Source organism: Geotrypetes seraphini, chromosome 14, assembly GCF_902459505.1.
Source record: "Geotrypetes seraphini chromosome 14, aGeoSer1.1, whole genome shotgun sequence".
In the NCBI taxonomy this organism is placed as follows: Eukaryota; Metazoa; Chordata; class Amphibia; order Gymnophiona; family Dermophiidae; genus Geotrypetes; species Geotrypetes seraphini.
This window is the reverse complement of record NC_047097.1, coordinates 5,306,581-5,324,492: the sequence shown is the minus strand read 5'-3', so window position 1 is coordinate 5,324,492 and position 17,912 is coordinate 5,306,581. Positions and strand designations below refer to the sequence as shown.

Below are 17,912 nucleotides of genomic sequence, written 5' to 3'. Positions count from 1 at the left end.
ACGCTGGAGAGTCACTGGACGTGGTATACTTGGACTTCAGTAAAGCATTTGATAGCGTCCCTCATCGAAGATTACTGAACAAGCTGAAATCGATAGGATTAGGAGACACTCTAACTACATGGGTTGGGGATTGGCTGAGCGGTAGACTTCAGAAAGTGGTGGTGAACGGTACCCCATCCGAAGCATCAGAAGTGATCAGTGGAGTGCCGCAGGGCTCGGTCCTGGGCCCGATTCTATTCAACTTATTCATAAGAGATATGACGCGGGGACTTAGAGGAAGGGTATCGCTGTTCGCCGACGACACCAAACTTTGCAACATAGTAGGCAGAAGCTTGTTACCTGATGATGATATGACACACGACCTACTGCTTCTGGAACAATGGTCGACTACTTGGCAGCTGGGATTCAATGCTAAAAAATGCAAGATAATGCACCTGGGAAAGAGAAACCCGTGCAGAACTTATGTTCTAAATGGTGAGACCTTGATTAGGACCACGGCGGAACACGATCTAGGAGTGATTATTAGTGAGGACATGAAGGTTGCCAATCAAGTGGAGAAGGCTACCTCCAGGGCAAGACAAATGATGGGATGTATCCGCAGAGGTTTTGTCAGCAGGAGACCTGAAGTTATGATGCCGTTGTACAGAGCCATGGTGAGGCCTCACTTGGAGTACTGTGTCCAGTTTTGGAGACCACATTACCGAAAGGATGTGCTGAGGATCGAGTCGGTGCAGTCGGTAACCAGGATGGTCTTGGGGCTCAGGGATCTCACGTATGAAGAAAGACTAAAGAAATTGCGGCTGTACTCACTTGAGGAAAGAAGAGAACGGGGAGATATGATTGAAACGTATAAGTACATCACGGGACGCATTGAGACAGAAGAGGATATCTTCTGGCTCATGGGACCCTCGACCACCAGAGGGCATCCACTGAAAGTCAGGGGAGGGAAGTTTCATGGAGACTCCAGGAAGTACTTCTTCACCGAAAGAGTGGTGGATCATTGGAACAGACTCCCACTCCAGGTGATAGAGGCTAGCAGCGTGACGGAGTTTAAGAGAAAATGGGATACTCATGTGGGATCGTTAAGGGAGTAAACTCAGGGGGGAGGGATACTTGGAATGAGCAGACTTGGTGGGCTATAGCCCTTTTCTGCCGCTTTTTTCTATGTTTCTATGTTTCTATCTGTATTCTGCCAAATAGTAAAATATTTGGTACATCTCTTAGTAAATTGCCTCCAACGTGAATAAGTTTTTTAATTGGTAAGGCATATAAATACATTAGTAAAAAGGCTAAATAGGTTTATTTAAATGTTCTGTACAAGACAAGCACCTGAAAATATATACAAAATGTACAATGCAAACAGCTGATTCAAGCACTGAAGTTATATGGATAAGTAATAAGTGAGTTTTCAGTCCTCCTCCAAGCCAGCATCATCTTCTGCAGGATCAGGTGGTAAAGGATGACACCTGTTGGGGACAGAATTATCATGGTTTAGAATTGGCCTCAGTAGAGATACTAGAAGCTATGCTTTGCTTTTAGCAATAAACTTTTCCCTAGCCTTTTGACCCCCACATAGCTTTTTCTTTTGAACTATTTTTATTGAATGTTAACAGTAACAAAACAGGTTAAACAGTCTGTTCAATTCAACATAAAACTACCATTTCCCCCTTAGAATCATCCTCCCATATCCACCCCACCACGATAAGGAAACACAAGTTTATTGATTACCAAATAACTAATACAAAGTCAGCAAAAACAAACAAAAAAAAAGTTGTCATCCAGGGACAAAACGCCAAACCCCACCCTCCAATACCCAACCTAACCATTGTGCTCATGCAGTTTGCAGTGTGGCAAACTGCATGAGCACATCTCAAATGATCCCACGGTCACTCATGGGAAAACATTCTGCATAAAAGGATCCTTCAAATGTTCAGATTCTAATGTGGTATACATCATTCAGTATAAAAAGTGCAAAGAAGCATGTTACATTGGTGAAACAAGCCAAATGCTAAAGACCAGAATCAACTTAGATATTACAAATTGAAATACCAACCAGAATGTCACTTCTGTTGGACAACACTTTGGAAAAACTGACCACTGCACCAAGTGATTAATGTAAGAATACTAAAAGGGAATTAAGACAATCCAAGAATGTAAAACCTTTGAAATCAAAATAAAGTAGTTTGATACCTACCAGACATGCCTTAGAGATCTGGGCTTTTTTTCCCCCACTACAAAGACATTGAAAACTGCTCTGCCACCTCTGTCTCCTGCCCACCTACCCCTTCCTATCCTTGAAATGCATTCATGTTTTCTTTATACGGTATATACTGATTTGTCCAACTTTTGCTTATTTCTAATCTAAGGGTTACTTTCAAAAGCTCATCATAAAATGCATCGAGTTAGTCCAATAAAAAAGGTATTACCTTTTGTTTTCTCTATATTACCTTTCCAAAATACAAAAGAATCCCTGTTTCTCTTGCATAAAGAACTTTTCAAAAACAAAATAAAACTCCCTCCCACCCTCAATCGGGTATAAAGGAAATACAATTTGGATGACAGAAAGCAGGTTTCCATGGTCTACAAATTTTGATTATGAAGCTACGAGCTAGAGAATGACATGGTGGCGGTTACCTGCAGCTAGCTGCGTTTAGCCGTGGGTAACCCGCTGGAACGGGGAAAGAAAAATAGCAGTCACTGTGGGGACAAGGCCATTCACCACCCTGTGGAGCGGTGAATAGTCCTGTCTCCGCAGTGAGGCATCAAGGATTGCGCAGTCCCCGCAGCCACTGCTTGCCGGTAGTGTTTAACCAGCTCCCTCCCTCCACCTCACCTTATATTCCGAGTTTGCCAGCTTCCTTTTTCTCGAGCCGCACGCGTTCAAAAAGCCGTGCACGCGCAGCTGCGTGAGCCAATCAATCTTCTCCTCTGACGCAACAGGAAGTTGCAGGAGAGGAGACGTTTGATCGACTTGTGCAGCCGCACATGCGCGTCTTTTTGAATGCATGCAGCTCGGGAAAAAGAAAGCCGGCAAACTCGGAATATAAGGTGAGGTGGAGGGAGGATGGGGGCTGCTGGACCGCGCAATCGCGTGTGTTCCCGGCTCAAATTAGGAAGGAGGGAGTGAAAGGAAAAAAGTACTTCAGGCAATCTGACCTGGCTTATCAGTTGCTGATCATAGGATGCTCAAGCATTGTACCCCATAATGCTATTTATCCTTAAGGTCTACAATTGACACTGCCTAGAACAGGGGTGATAAATTTCCAGAAAAGTACTGATTGCACTAACAGGGGGTACTCTGCTCTTCCTCTATGGTATTTAGGAGCAGACTATGCTAAGTGGGATGATCAGCTGGCTCTTGGTCCTTGAACACTACTTCAGGGAACCTGCAATAGATAGATTCTTGGCTTTCCTCTTCCCCATCACTGCAACTTGGGCCAAGGGGATGAAGAGGGAAAGAAAGAAATCCACAGCAGGAAAGAAAGGGGAAGACAGGCAGGTGAGCTAGATGCTGGAAGCAGGGGTGGGGGAAGAAAGAGGGAAAGGAGCTAGATGGGGTTGAAAAGAAGAGACACACTGGTATGGAAGAGGAAGATAGGAAAATCTGGACAGAGGAAGGTAACAGAAAGAGGAGAAATTATGTGAATGGGGCATAGGGACAGAGACATAAAGGCAACATGCCATGGGGATGGTATATGGACACTGGGGGGGGCAATGCCAGATACATAGGGGAGATATTAGAAATGGGGAAAATAGAAACACAGAAGTGAGATAGTTTGTGGGGATGGGACAGGGACCGAGCTTGCAGGCTCCAGCGGCTTGCACAAATTACATTGTAATTTAGGTAGATAGATAGGCCACGCGAGAAGAGCTGAAGGGTGATAGCAAGGAACAGATGGTAAAGGAGGGAGGGAAGGGTTGTGGAGGAAAGGACTAGAACAGACATTGAAAGAGGGTAGAGAGGAACAGACCTTGAAGGGAAATGTGGAAGACAGTGGGGAGAAGATGCTGGAAGGGAAGAAGACAGATGCCAGACTATGGGGGAGCGGAGGGAAGAAGATGTGTGCTAGACCAATTGGGGGAGGGTGAAGGAGAGGTACAGTAACAGCAAATGGAAGATGCAGAGAGAAGACACACAATGGATGGAAGGAATTGAATGAGGATGTGGAAAGCAGAAACCAGACAAAGGTAGAAAAAAAATTATTTATTTATTTATTTTTTGCTTTAGGATAAAGTAGTATATTAGTTGTGTTGATAAAAATTTATAAACAAAGCCCTGCCAGCTGAACATCTTTCTCTAGTTCAGCAGCAGGAACTTTTGATTTATAAGAATGGAATAAGCTAAATAATAGAGTACTAAGGCAGAGGATGGTGGGCCGGGGACGGGGCGGTGACAGGGACAGATTTTTTCCCCTGTGTCATTCTCTACTACGAGCCCTAGTGAGAAGGGCTGCAAGGTAAAGTTCCCAAACTTACCAAAATCTTTTTCCTTTTATAAGTAAAGCATGCATCTCTAGCTTCCCATATCAGTAACTAATGAATTAAGTTTCTCCATTGCCAAAACAGGAGAAATTTGCACTCACTGTTGCATGATACATTTCTTTCCCACAATAGAGGCTTTAATAAATTGTAGCCTTTTGGTATAGTACCTCTAATAGTGAGCTTCCCAAATAAGACCTCCAACAAAGCAGACTTCAATCTGGAGGATTGTTTTTATGGCTGCCCAACTTGTGTTGGCTGCCTGTTGGAAACAATCAGAATAGCCTTATTGGCATTTGGTGGTGGATAATTAATTAGTTGCATCATTTGTATACTATGTATAAAATTACAGCCCTTAAGCATGCTATACTGCATCAGTTTGACCACATTTGGTGACAATTTGAATTTTGGGTATTTCATTGAATGGTACCCTTTGTTTGTTTTTCTCCTCATTTTTGCTTTTGGTCATTTTCTAAGACTCATTAAGCTGTGAGGGAAAATTCTTGAGTGGAATATATTGTTTTGTTTTTTCCTATTTGTGTGATGGGCCTATTGAAGAATCCCTGTGCAACTGTTCTGTAGTTATTATATTGCTGTTTCTGCTTGTTTTTTATGGCATTTAATAAAAACATTTTCAAATTTAAAAAAATATGGTAGTGACTTCCCCCTATAGCTAGCATTATGGACCACTAACGGGAGGTTATGCAATATAGAAAAAAAAATCATTCTTTTCTGATATTGAGATTTAATTCAGATGTCTACGCATTCAAAATGGAGGCACAGGGTTTATAAGGCATCAGTTGAGAGATGTCTTATGCAAGCTGGAAAGTGACAGTCTAATTTGCTTAGGAAGTATAAAATCATAAAGCTGCATAGGCTCTCAAGGTGCAATTGTCTTTAAGCATAGTATGTATATAGTGGGTTAATTGAATATAGGCATACCAGTCACTCATTCACACTGATGCTGTTGCAAGGTATCAAAAGATTGTAATGTGCCCTCCTCAGTCAGGCCTATCTCGCAAAGGTCTCCTGCTGAAATCCCGGTAGAGAGTGGGGAGGAGGAGTGTGAATTACCTATAACAGGCATTGGGTCAGTGTTAAATAAATTACACCGCAACAATGGTAAGACCTTTCAAAGCCCCCCCCTCCCCACCCCCGTGCTGCAGTCAGGAAGACATGCTGTTGGAATGTCAAAGGTATGGGGAATACAGCAAAAAGTATGGATAGGGTTGAAACGGCTCCCTTTCCAAATCCCAAAGTGTATATTCCTTAGGGTCCAATCATGCAAATTGATAAGGAGGCATGCCAATGTTATAGAGTTTCATATTTGGGAGTCCCAGTTCTCCAATTACCATACAACAAAGCCAATCAGAGTTTAGGTTTAAGATTCTAATTTTAAAATATTAAAATTGGGAAGCTTGGATGTCCAAGCAGAAATTAGTTTCACACTATTTAAAGCTTGTTTTCAGTATCAATAGATGGTATATATTTTAAAAGTAATTTTACCATTTTTTTGCATTTTAGAAGCTAGTTCACAGAAAAATATCCTGGATAAGTTAAATTTTTTGAAGAAATAGTTGTAAAACGTCATCTGTTATATACTTATGCTATGTCAAGGAAGGTACATCATGTGCAATTAAAGCTAATTAGAGCATAAAGTAAAAAGACAATAAAAATCATGAAATGATTCAGAGCTACCTTAAAGCCTTCTAGAGTTGTTAGGGTTACCAGATGTCTGGGAAAACCCAGACATGTCCTCTTTTTAGAGGACTGTCTGGGTGCCCAGTAAGATTTCCAAAACCCAGTTTGTTCAGGTTTTGGAAGTTCCTGACCTCAGGGCTGTGTCTGGAGGACATCTGCACATGCGTGGAAGTAATGTCTTACACATGTGCCAATGAAGTAATGACATGTGCATGCATATGACATTGTGTTGACAACATCCATGCATGTGTAGATACTGTCCAGACGTCCCAATCCCAGGGATGTTAGTGTGGGGACAGGGTTGGGAGCAGGACCAGGTGTCTTTTTTTAATAGAGGAAATCTGGAAAGCCAGAGTGGTACATAACCAAAAAGTAGACCAGATAGAAACTCTTAACTACACTTTTCCCTCCGTATTCGCTGTGATAGGGGATTAACAGAACTGCAAATACTGAAAAACCACAAATAACTGTTATTTGCTGTTTTCTATTAAAAACCATCGTGAATGTGGTGAAACCGCAAACATGGAGACCTGGCCTGTTTCTGAAGGAGAGACAAAACAAGGTGAACAAAGTGCTGGGAATCAGCAACTTCTCTATGCAAGCTGATGTAACTCGGGGGGGGGGGGGGGGGGGAGCCAGCAAGCTAAAAACTGAATAATCTTAACCGCGAATACAGAGGGAGGTTGATTCTACAGTATAAACTTATCTGATGCCACACCTAGGAATATGCAGCTTTGTCATGGACTTGCTGAAGAAGAGCCAGGAGCAAAATATGACCCACTGAGCAAGAAGATACAAATGAGATAAAGGTTATAAAATTTTGAGTGGCATGTGTGTCGTGTATTTGTATTGTTTCTGAGAGTGAGCTAGCTGTTTTTCTTTCTTTCTACTGTTGGCCTTTATTTAGGGTATTGAGTTCTTACACTATTTATTGAATTGGACTGTGTATGTATTTGTTTTTGCCACATTTCATTTACAATAAAAATGGTTTGAATAAAAAAAAAAAAGTCCCTCAATTTTAGTAAGTTGTGTACTATACGGTGGGAATGATTCTATGCACGTTTCAGTCTTCATGCTTTACAGCCTAAACGCTACAGTGGTATGTTATTTCTGATGTTATTGATAAGTTTCATTTTTTAATGATACTCCATAGCCCTTTATCTTGCAATATGTGTGTCAGTCATACCCCACTTTTGGTACTTTTTTTTTCAGCAGGTCAGAAGCAATCATTTCAAGGATCAGAGACTTACTCCAAGTCATGGCACTCTTATGTAAGATACCAGCATTTGTGCTACTAAAACCAAAGTTCATTGCACAGGTTTATAAGTACATTCTACGTGAGTAGCAGGGGATGACAGGAAAGTTCGAGACTTGTGATCCTTTTGCAGACAGTCTGTATACCATAGGTATCTTGGACAGTCTGGCACCTCTAGAATCACCCTTTCCTGGTGTTGTCATTGATCCTGCACAGAGGGAAGGCGGGAACCAAGTGTGAGGTTATTAAATTTGCAGATGACACCAAACTATACAGCAGGGCTCAAACCAGGGGAGACTGCGAAAATCTCCAAAAGGATCTAACGCAGCTGGAAAAGTGGGCCGAAAAATGGCAAATGAGCTTCAACATAGGGAAATGCAAGGTCATGCACGTGGGGAAAAAGAACCCGATGTTCACATACAGAATGGGGGGAACACCGCTAGGGGTCAGTAACCTGGAGAGAGACCTGGGAGTGATGGTAGACGCAACACTGAAGGCATCAGCGCAGTGCGCTACAGCCTCAAAGAAAGCTAACAGAATGTTGGGTATCATTAAGAAGGGTATTACGACCAGGACGAAGGAAGTCATCATGCCGCTGTATCGTGCAATGGTGCGGCCGCATCTGGAGTACTGTGTCCAGTACTGGTCGCCGTACCTCAAGAAGGACATGGCAGTACTTGAGGGAGTACAGAGAAGAGCAACTAAACTGATAAAGGGAATGGAAAATCTCCCATATACCGACAGGTTGAAGCAGTTGGGACTTTTCTCACTGGAAAAGCGGAGACTTAGAGGAGACATGATAGAAACCTTCAAGATCCTGAAGGGCATAGAAAAAGTAGACAGGGACAGATTTTTCAAATTAAGGACCACCACAAGTACAAGGGGGCACTCGGAGAAATTGAAAGGGGACAGGTTTAGAACAAACGCTAGGAAGTTCTTTTTCACTCAGAGGGTGGTGGATACATGGAACGTGCTTCCAGAGGCTGTTGTAGACAAGAAAACATTAAATGGTTTCAAAGAAAGTTTGGATAGATTCCTAGAAGAAAAAGGGATTGAAGGGTATAGATAGGTATAGACCACTACTCAGGCAATGGGCCTGATGGGCCGCCGCGGGAGCGGACCGCTGGGCAGGATGGACCTATGGTCTGCCTCAGCGGAGGCAACTTCTTATGTTCTTATGTTCTTATATAGTAGACCTACCTTTGGCCAGGGAGGAACCAGGGAATCCAGACCTTTGCTTCCTGGTTCGCATCTGACTGAAGAATCAATTTGCCTTCTTGTTAGTAGCTGCCATCAGGTTGATTCACTATGCAGGTGAAGACTTCCTGGACCACTTGCACATGCGCTACCAAGTATGCCAGATGAGCCTCTGCCCAGCAAAACAGCATTTTTGCTTCCAAGCATAAGAGGGGCACTCGATGTCCCCTTGGCAAATTGACATTGGCCACCTCCGATGTATTGTCCGAGAAACTCAAACTGTTTTGTTCTGTAAGGTGCTCCCAAACTCCTGGAGTGCCAGGTAGATGGCTCGACGTTCCAAGTGGTTGATTAACCACTTCCTCTGGGAAGGAGACCAGCATCCCCTAGATGAAAATATGCAAAGGGGAACCCTCTGGTGAGAGGATTCAACCACCAGACCAGACTGCGATAGGCTTATGCTGTCCAAGGAAGCTGCTGGTGCAATGGATACCTCTTGGAGAAGATGCAAATGCACCCTTGCCCAGGGACTACATCCATGGTTGCAACCATTTATTTCTATACCATTCTCCCAGAGGACCTCAGAACAGTTTACTTGAATTTATTCAGGTACTCAAAGCATTTTCCCTGTCTGTCCTGGCAGGTTCAAAAGCTATCTAATGTACCTGGGGAAATGGGGGATTAAGTTATTTGCCCAGGGTCACAAGGAGCAGTGTGGATTTAAACCCACAACTTCTGGGTACCGAGGCTGTAGCTTTAACCATTACGCCACTCCCCCCCATTGACCCCAGAATCTGAAAATACTGCTAGGCTCTCCCCAAAACTCCTATATCCAATACAAAAGCTTTTTCCCTGTGGGCTTCTGGAAGGAATTTTTTTCCCATCTTGAACCAGACTCCCAGGTATTCCAGACTGTCGGTTCTAGGTGGCTCTTTTCACAATTTTATGAAAAGGTTTTGTATAATTCAAACATTTTACACTTTTATAGCACTTTCAAGTTAAAGTAGTGTACATATTTACTCTAATACTTCTGAAGAGGCACTATACTACTGCTTTTAAAGTAAAAAAGCAAATTAGAAAAAGAATGTAACTTTAGAATTTCAGAGACTTGGATGGCTGAATGCAGAAAATTCACACAAATCAAAATCTCTCCATGTTGTAATATTTGCTTTTGTATGAATGTACTCGCTATAATCAGGTCATTTACTATCAGCTTAACATGCTAACGGTTGCTAAAACCATTACATTATGCACTGTCTGCTTCAAGGCATCCCTTCACCACTGCAGAAGGCCCTGAAGTTGATTATATCAATAGTTAATTACAATTTGTTCAGGATAGATAAACAATACTCCTTTGAGATGGTAATATTGCAGCCTTAATAGGAATGTGCATTTATTAGAAATAATTTGATTTGTTAGTATAAAGCTAAATTTAACGTGTTAAAATCAGTATGTGGTTGGTAGACTATATGGCATGTTTTCTTTCCAATTTTTACTTTTCTATTTTCCTATGGACTAATTCCTGTATGAGAATTTCTCGATCAATATTTAGTTTCAATATTAAATCCCCCTATGTATTGGCAAACAAAAATAAATGAACCAAAATTTAGCAATAAATATCCCATTGTGTCAAGTTGCTTCCAGTACAGTCACTTGGCAAAACATTGTAAGCATCGATGAACTCAATACTGTGAGGCCAAGTCATTTGTAATTCAGCAACATTCCCCCAAACATCATTCAAAGGTGCTGGACAAGTAAAATCCAACTCTGACTAGTACATGGTGCTATTTTTCAACTCTAGATTGGATACCTTAAGTTTTGAGTTGGCAAGAAGTTTCATAAATGCAAGGTTTATTGCTTTTTAACTTACTTCTTCTGAACTTTAGCCAGACCACTGCTTCCTGCCTCATCATCCAAAGGCACACAGTTCTCCTTCTCAGGCTGACTTGGTAATGCAAAAAATTCACCAATTTTTTTCTGCCATGTGGGTGTAGGTCTCACACAAACTGGATTCCCTCCTGCATATTTGTTTTCAGCTAAAATTTAAAACAAGTTATTCTAAGTATTACATAGAAGCTTTAAGTTATTCTTCTGTAACTAAAACCCCCAAACCCTTTAAATTAATGTCTAGCATTTCTGAATAGAAGCTGGGTCCAGTCACCAACCACTGAGGGTTAAGGTACACAATAGCAGTGTTTCTCAACTTTAAGCCAAGTACCCCCTAAGTCTAACAAATATCAACTGAGTACCCCCACCCAAGCTCTGCCCCAGACCCAACCAAGCTCCACCCCAGACCTCACCCCCATAATAGTACTAGCTGTAATGCAATTTCTTCCATCCATTTTTTCATACTCAATATAATCTTAATACATAATGGTAACCACATAATTTATAAACACACACAGCACACTGTATGCAGAGAAAATCTTAAATCATTTGTATTTTTTATTCCAAAGAGGTCAAGGCAGATAACTAATATATATAATGTTACCTCAGTAACAACTATAGAAAAATAGACAAATAGTGCAAAATAGACAGCAGATATTCTCAAAACATTTCAATCACTAAATTGAAAATAAAATCATTTTTCCTACTTTTGTTTGGTGATTTCATGAGTCTGGTTGCACTTTCTTTTGACTGTACAGCCAATATGTTTTTCTGCCTCCTGCATGCTTCTTCTCCTCCGGACCTCATTCCCTTCCCCAACCAACATCTTTGTCCTTCCCCGAGTCCACCTTTCTTCCTTTCTCCTCCACCCCTATTGGCAACATGTCTCCCTCTCTCTCACTCACTTGCTGTGATTGGTAACATGGAATATTGCTACTCCTTGGATTTTGGCCAGGTACTAGTGACCTGGATTGGTCACCGTGAGAACGGACTACTGGGCTTGATGTTGGACCATTGGTCTGACCCAGTAAGGCTATTTTTATGTTCATGAAGTGGGGGAGAGCGAGATCCAGGGTGCATCTCTCCTACTCCCTCTGCCACATCTAACATTTCTCCTCCTTTCTGTCCAACCTTTTACTCTGCCCTCTCCCCCTGAGTGACATTTCTCCTATCCTCCTTTCTTCCCTCCCCATCCATCTCTCCCTCTGAGTCCAACACTTTCTGCCTTCTGCACACTCATTCCTTCCCTCCAGTGTGAAATCCCTCTCACCCCCAGTCCATCTCTCCCCATGCACCGCTTCTCCCTCATGCAACAATTTCTTCCCTCCCCCCAACTCCACTCACAACTAATATGCTCTCTCCCTATGTACTATCTCACCCTCCCTGCCAGCGTGTACCTTTCCCTTCCCCTCTCTTTTGCCAGATCTAGCAGCATCTCTTTTCCTTTCCCTCCCCCTAGTCAAGCAGCACTTCTCCCCATATCCAGCAGTACCCCTTCTCCCTTCCAAATGTCTCCAGCAGTACCTCTTCTCCCTAGCAACAGCTCACTGTGTGCTTTTAACTTACCCACATAGCTGTCACTAGCGTTAGTTTAGCTGCGGTTCCATCAGGCAGCCTCGAGACCTTTGCTAGGCTGGTCCGCCTCCGATGATGCAACTTCCTCTTTCATTAGAGGTGGGCTGGCCTAGAAAAGGCCCAAGGCTGTCTGATGGAAGGAATTGCCGGCTAAACTAACACTAGAGGGAAGCTGTGTGGGGAAGTTAAAAATACAGTGAGAAGCCAGGGAGGGAAGGCAGAAGAGACATACAGTGCCGGCATTGTGTATATGCAACAGCAGAAGGAAGTTGATACAGCGCTAGCACTGAGTACCCCACACACACACACAAGCAACTCTCGTACCCTAGGAGTACACATACCACGTGTTGAAAAACATTGCACTACAGCATAAAATGGGACCTGCAAGTGTATTCACACCAACACTAGGCCTCAAGTTTTCACAGAATCTTAAGAGCCATTCCCAACTCCTCTCATTTCCCCTCCATTCCACACACCCGGTATCATCCATTTGATTGGGGACCAGGAAGAAAATCCTATACCATAAGCAGTTCCTTTAGTAACTGATTTATTAAAGCTTTCCCCAGTCAACATAAGACTGTCTGAAACCTTAAAATTAGTCCCTTAATATACCACAGCACATCCCTGCCAAAAAAAACAGGCAATTCCCTTCCAGAAGCATTGCCAGCTTTGTGACATACCACTTCCTAAGGGAATCAAATAGTTGCCCCTTTGTTTCACATATCATCATGCTATGGGACACTACCTTAGCCTTCACCCAATCTGACCCCATTTCTAGTTCTCACCTTGCAACCTGCCTTGAAACATTTTAATTTCCCTGCTACAATTTGGCTCCCTGAGCCACAAAGTACCAAAGTTTGAGATTTAAGTCTTGTGAAACTCAAAACAAAAGATTAAATAAACCTTGCAGCTCAAATATATATACATATAGAGGGGGCAAGAAAACCCAAGTAGAACCTGGAGCCTGGGATTTGTTGAGCTTGCATTTATTTTTCCCCCCTTAAGCTAGCCTTAAGTGCTCAAACTTTTGTTCACAAGTCTCAACACAAAAATACAAGTGCATTCATTTCCAACAGCAGCATTCTGAACACCCACAGTATTGAGGGCAGGATTAACCCTGTGGGCCCCCAGCTCACAAGCATATTGGGCTCCATACACCCAAATTTAAGTACATTTTAAGATTCACAAATAGGGCTCTGTATGATTCCGATTGCAGGGGAAGAAATAGCAGGAAAGCAGCACTGCTTTCTAGCTTCTGCCAACAGTGCTGCAGACTGATTCAGGGAAAAAAAATTGATTCAATTTGGCCTATTGATTTTTCAATTTGATTCACTTTTCCTGCCAGATGATTTTTTTTAAACAGCCTGGCAGGTTTATTTTTGTAGCCTCTTCACCCCCCACCCTCCCCTCTTCAACCCCCACACTGGTACTGTGGTGTAAACAAAAATCACTTTTCTTCACTCCGTTAAGTCCTAGCTCATGCTTGCTAACACCAGTTCTGGCAAGATACAAATTTCAAATCCGACACATTGTAATCACAAAATTTAAAATAAAAACTATTCTTTTCTACTTTTTGTTGTCCGGTCATATTATTCAAAATCATGTTGGTCCTAGGCTCTGGTTTCTGTTTGACTTCTGTTAACTTGCCAACTAGGGTCTACTGCCCATTTGACATTTTCTTTCTCTGTGCTCACCATTCATCTTTCATCTCTGTACCTGCCCTTCCACTGCCATATCTAACATTCCTGTTTCTTTCCCACTGTCTACCATCTCTCTTGCTCTTCCTGCCTTGTGCCCTGGGTCAAACCTCTCTATTCTCCTCCAAGCAGCATCTCTCCCTCCCTGCCCTCCACCCTATATCTCTCTTCTCCATGCATGTCTCCCTCCCCTCCACCATATGCAAGATTTCTCTCACCCCTTTCTATCTGTATACTCCTGGCAGAATTCTGTACAAAAATTCAAAATTCTGCACACAAAATTGGCAAAGTCTGCAAATTTTTGCAAGTTTGTCAACATTTAAATCAGGGGTGTCCAACCTTTTGGCTTCCCTGGGCTGCATTGGCCAGAAAAAAATGTTTGTGGCCGCATAAACGCGCAAACACTGCTGCAAGACAGAGGGAGCCGGCAAGATGGTAAACACCCAGGGGTAACAGAGGAAAACACTGCATCGCCCTCAACCGGGGCTGCACAAAATACTTCATGGGGCCACATGCGGCCCTTGGGCCACAGGTTGGACACCCCTGATTTAAATCATATTTTTGCTAACTGTTATCCATGTTCCATTTAAACTGTTAAAATAAAATGGTTTTCTTTTACCTTTGTCTGGATGTTTTATTTTTCTATCATGTTGGTTCCAGTTTTTTTTCCGTCTGCTTTCCTCTCTGCTAATTCTCCTTCAAGTGGCTACTATCCATTTGTCTTTTCTACTCTGTTTATTCCCTCATTATACCTGGACTCATACCTGCCTCGTACATACTGATCATTCCTTTTTACCTCTTTTCTGCCTCTTACCTTTCTCCTCTTTTCCACTTTTCAGTTACCTATCAAATTTCTATCTTCTCTCCCATGCCCCATCTCATTCCTTCTTCAGCACTCTCCCATGCCCCATCTCATTCCTTCCTCAGCACTCCATTCCCTTTTATCTTCAATGTACTTCCATTACCATATTTTTACTCTGCTATATCTATCCTCTTGTCCATTTCCTTGCCACCCTTCTCCTCACCCTCAGGGTTTTACCATTCTCAGTACTTTCCATCCTCCACCCTTATAGCCCAGCATCTCCTCCCCACCCTCATAGCCTGACATCTTATCTCTTCCTGCTGCACTCTCCCACTCTTTCCTCACTCCCATTTCCAGGCATCTCACTCCATTCTACTCCTAGATTCAACACCTCCCTTCTCCCCTTCCACCTCCTGTGCATCTATCTATCTATCCCTATCATATACCCCCTTGTCCAACACCTCTCTCCCTGCCTTATGCTCTATGTCAAATCTCTCTATACCCCTCCATGCACCCTCTCTCTTCCTCCTTCCATTATGTGCAATTTCATCCTTTCCTCTTGCCATGCACGTCTCCCTCTCCTCCCCCTGTGCCACCAGCTTTCCTTTCTGAAGTTCTTTTCACCCCTTCCCTCCCCCTGTGCCACCAAACTTTTCTTCCTCTCCTCCCCTGTACTCCAAGGTTTGCTTCTTCAGACATGGTATCAGCAGTGACTCACATGCTGCCTGCCACTAACCCGGAAGTCTCCCTGCTGCTGTAGAGACACTTCTGGGTCAGCAACAGGCAGTATGTGGAAATTGCTGCCAATACTGCAACACAGCCAGCACGATTCTCTGCAGGAAAAGGGAATGCCATTCCTCCTTCTCATCCCTCTGTGCAGCACTTCCCGATCAAACATCCCACCTCCCGTAAGACCTCACCCCTTGGGCCTCCTAAAGCAGCAGCAGTAAACATGCTGCTCACGGCCTGCCTAATATGGCTTCCTTCTGCTGCATTATCAGTGGCACAGCAGAGGGAAGGCCCCAGCAGGCATGCCAAGAGCAGCCTGTTCACCACTACTGCTGCTTTAGAAGACCCGGAGAAGTCGCAAGACTCACTGAATCAGCAAATCTGATACTAAGGAAAAAAAACAATTCACCAAAGTGAATCAGTGAATTGAATCAAATCTGTGAATCAGGCAGCACTAGACAGGACAGATTATGGTCCCCTTACTTCTTCCAGCAGTTTACTTAAACTTCTTCCTTGCTAGCTATTGAATAACTCCATTTGGCAAACCCCCTTGACACATACTAGCTTACCTATACATTAATACAGTATGTAACAGTGAATGACAACAGGAAGAAACTCCTCATGGTCTATCTAGACCTGCCCCGACAATACTGGCCTCAAATCAACTGAAGAAAGATGATCCAGTAGAGTGTGTTGCTCCTCTAACACCATTAAAAAATTTCTCAGTCAGGTAACATACAACTGGTACATCTCTAACCACAAAGCATATGATAGTTTACAACTATAAATTTGTTATATCTCTTACAAGCTACTAGTTATTGGCTTGTGTGTATGTGTGTGTGTGGGGGGGGGGGATGTTATTGCAGAAAGACTAGAATTAATCACTATGAACTATGAATATTAAAGTTATACAGGCATCTTACCTTTTTTCCCTGAAGGGGAAATCACAGCATGAGAAACATTAACACTAGAGCCAAATGTTTTCCGAGGGGCTCTGGCAGCAACAGCTATAATAGACCAAGAAAAAAAAAAAAAAAGGGAATTCAACATGCCCATTACTTAAACACTAGAGCCAAATGTTTTCCTAGGAGATCTCATAACAGTTATAATAGAATAAGAAAGAAAAAAAAAGAGTGGAGTTAAACATGCCCATTGCTTATCTTTTAGAAGATTTTAACCATGCTTATAATGCTTGCTTCCTTTTCTACTGCAGCAAAAGAATACAGCAGGCAATATACCCGGATACAGACATTCTGGCGCCAAAAACGTCACGTTTGGAACAGTAACATAATTTTTTTTATTTACCTCTCCCCACCGAAAAAAAGGATAGACGACGTGCACACTTAGAATCCCGTGTTGCAGTGCACAAGTCTTAAAAACAGCAGAAAATAACAGGACAAATAGCTACACCCCCTTTCAAAGAAAAGACAGTATCGGAAAGAGGCTACTGTTGGCGCCCGACATTTACAGGACTCCCGCCAAATCTTGCGTGACCCTCCTCTATAGACATTTTCTACTTAAATGGAAGTCTAAATGAAGATGCAGCCCTATTATAAGTAATAGGAAGCCTGGCGAATTTGTACGTTAATAAAATATTTTTGTACATAAAGCGGGAAGTAAAGAAATTAAAAACAACATAAAGAGAAGAGTTCCACGCCATTTAGAAGCGTTTCGTACCACCCTCCACACAAAAATTAACTGAAACTAATGCATATAAAGTAAATAGCTCCCTTATCTACTTAACATACTTGCTTCTGAAAACCAGTTAACAGCTTTAATTTTGTAATCCGAGGTTCAATTGCGGATACCTCTACCAAAGTTCTGTACTCTTCTATACAGCTTAGCTTTAATTTTTTTAAATATTTACCTTTCCTGTAGCTTCCAGAATTACCATCAGCTTTCGTTCGTACCATCTTTTTCTCTCTCCTATCTCCTAACTCACACAGAACCGCAAGACCAAATGCGGCGTTTCCCGCCGAAGTTTTAAAGGCGCCTGCTCCCGCCTTCTACTGCCTCGTCACTCACAGCGCTCAACTTCGCTGCCATTGGCCAAGGCGGACGAACAGGTCCCGCCCTCGGCAAATAGGAGGCCCTTGAAATGCCCGCGTTCACCTTCAATCAAACACCACGCACGCTCGTAATTCCAACGTAGTGAAGCGTTCTGGCGGAATGCTGCAAGTACGGAATTTGTGCAGAATGACTCACTCTCTCAGGACGTATGGAATTTTGCACAGCATTCAATGCAGACACAATCAGTAGAGGAGGAAGTGACCTGTTGCACAGCGGGTTGCTTTCTCCTCCTGTGTCGCCTGTTTATGTTAACCACTATCTGGCACTCGCAGAATTCCGCCGGAATAAGAGGTGCAAGTTACCTGAGAACAAACTTAGCCGCTATCAGTTGTGGAAAACACTGAATTTTCTTTTGCAGCAGTATCGGGGGGGGGGGGAGGGGGTTATTATTCACCAGTATAACACCTCAGAGCATAGGTGCCGATAGGCTCTGAGCATCCCCCAAAATTGATAAAGATCCTAACGTGTCTAGGCTGAGGTAATTTGTTTTATGTTTAGCACCCCCACAATCATTTTGAAA

General features: G+C 42.8%; 1 protein-coding gene across 1 annotated transcript; it reads right to left on the bottom strand.

The window, feature by feature from the left end:
* Positions 1-1,281: 1,281 nt before the first annotated feature.
* PCLAF (PCNA clamp associated factor) lies at positions 1,282-17,369 on the bottom strand. Its single transcript, XM_033919725.1, has 4 exons — positions 17,190-17,369; positions 16,246-16,329; positions 10,503-10,668; positions 1,282-1,466 (listed from the first exon to the last, which is right to left on the bottom strand). The coding sequence occupies exons 1-4, from the start codon at positions 17,233-17,235 to the stop codon at positions 1,409-1,411; spliced, it is 354 nt and encodes a 117-aa protein (XP_033775616.1). The 5' UTR covers positions 17,236-17,369; the 3' UTR covers positions 1,282-1,408.
* Positions 17,370-17,912: the final 543 nt, after the last annotated feature.

What these genes read in the sequence shown, in the direction of transcription:
- PCLAF (XM_033919725.1), bottom strand. Translation starts at nt 17,235, where the DNA reads ATGGTACGAACGAAAGCTGATGGTAATTCTGGAAGCTACAGGAAAG. An exon ending in TTCTGGAAGCTACAGGAAAG is followed by an intron (nt 16,330 to 17,189) that starts GTAAATATTTAA and finishes GGTCTATTATAG; the next exon opens with CTGTTGCTGCCAGAGCCCCT. An exon ending in CTGGCTAAAGTTCAGAAGAA is followed by an intron (nt 1,467 to 10,502) that starts GTAAGTTAAAAA and finishes TGTCCCCAACAG; the next exon opens with GTGTCATCCTTTACCACCTG.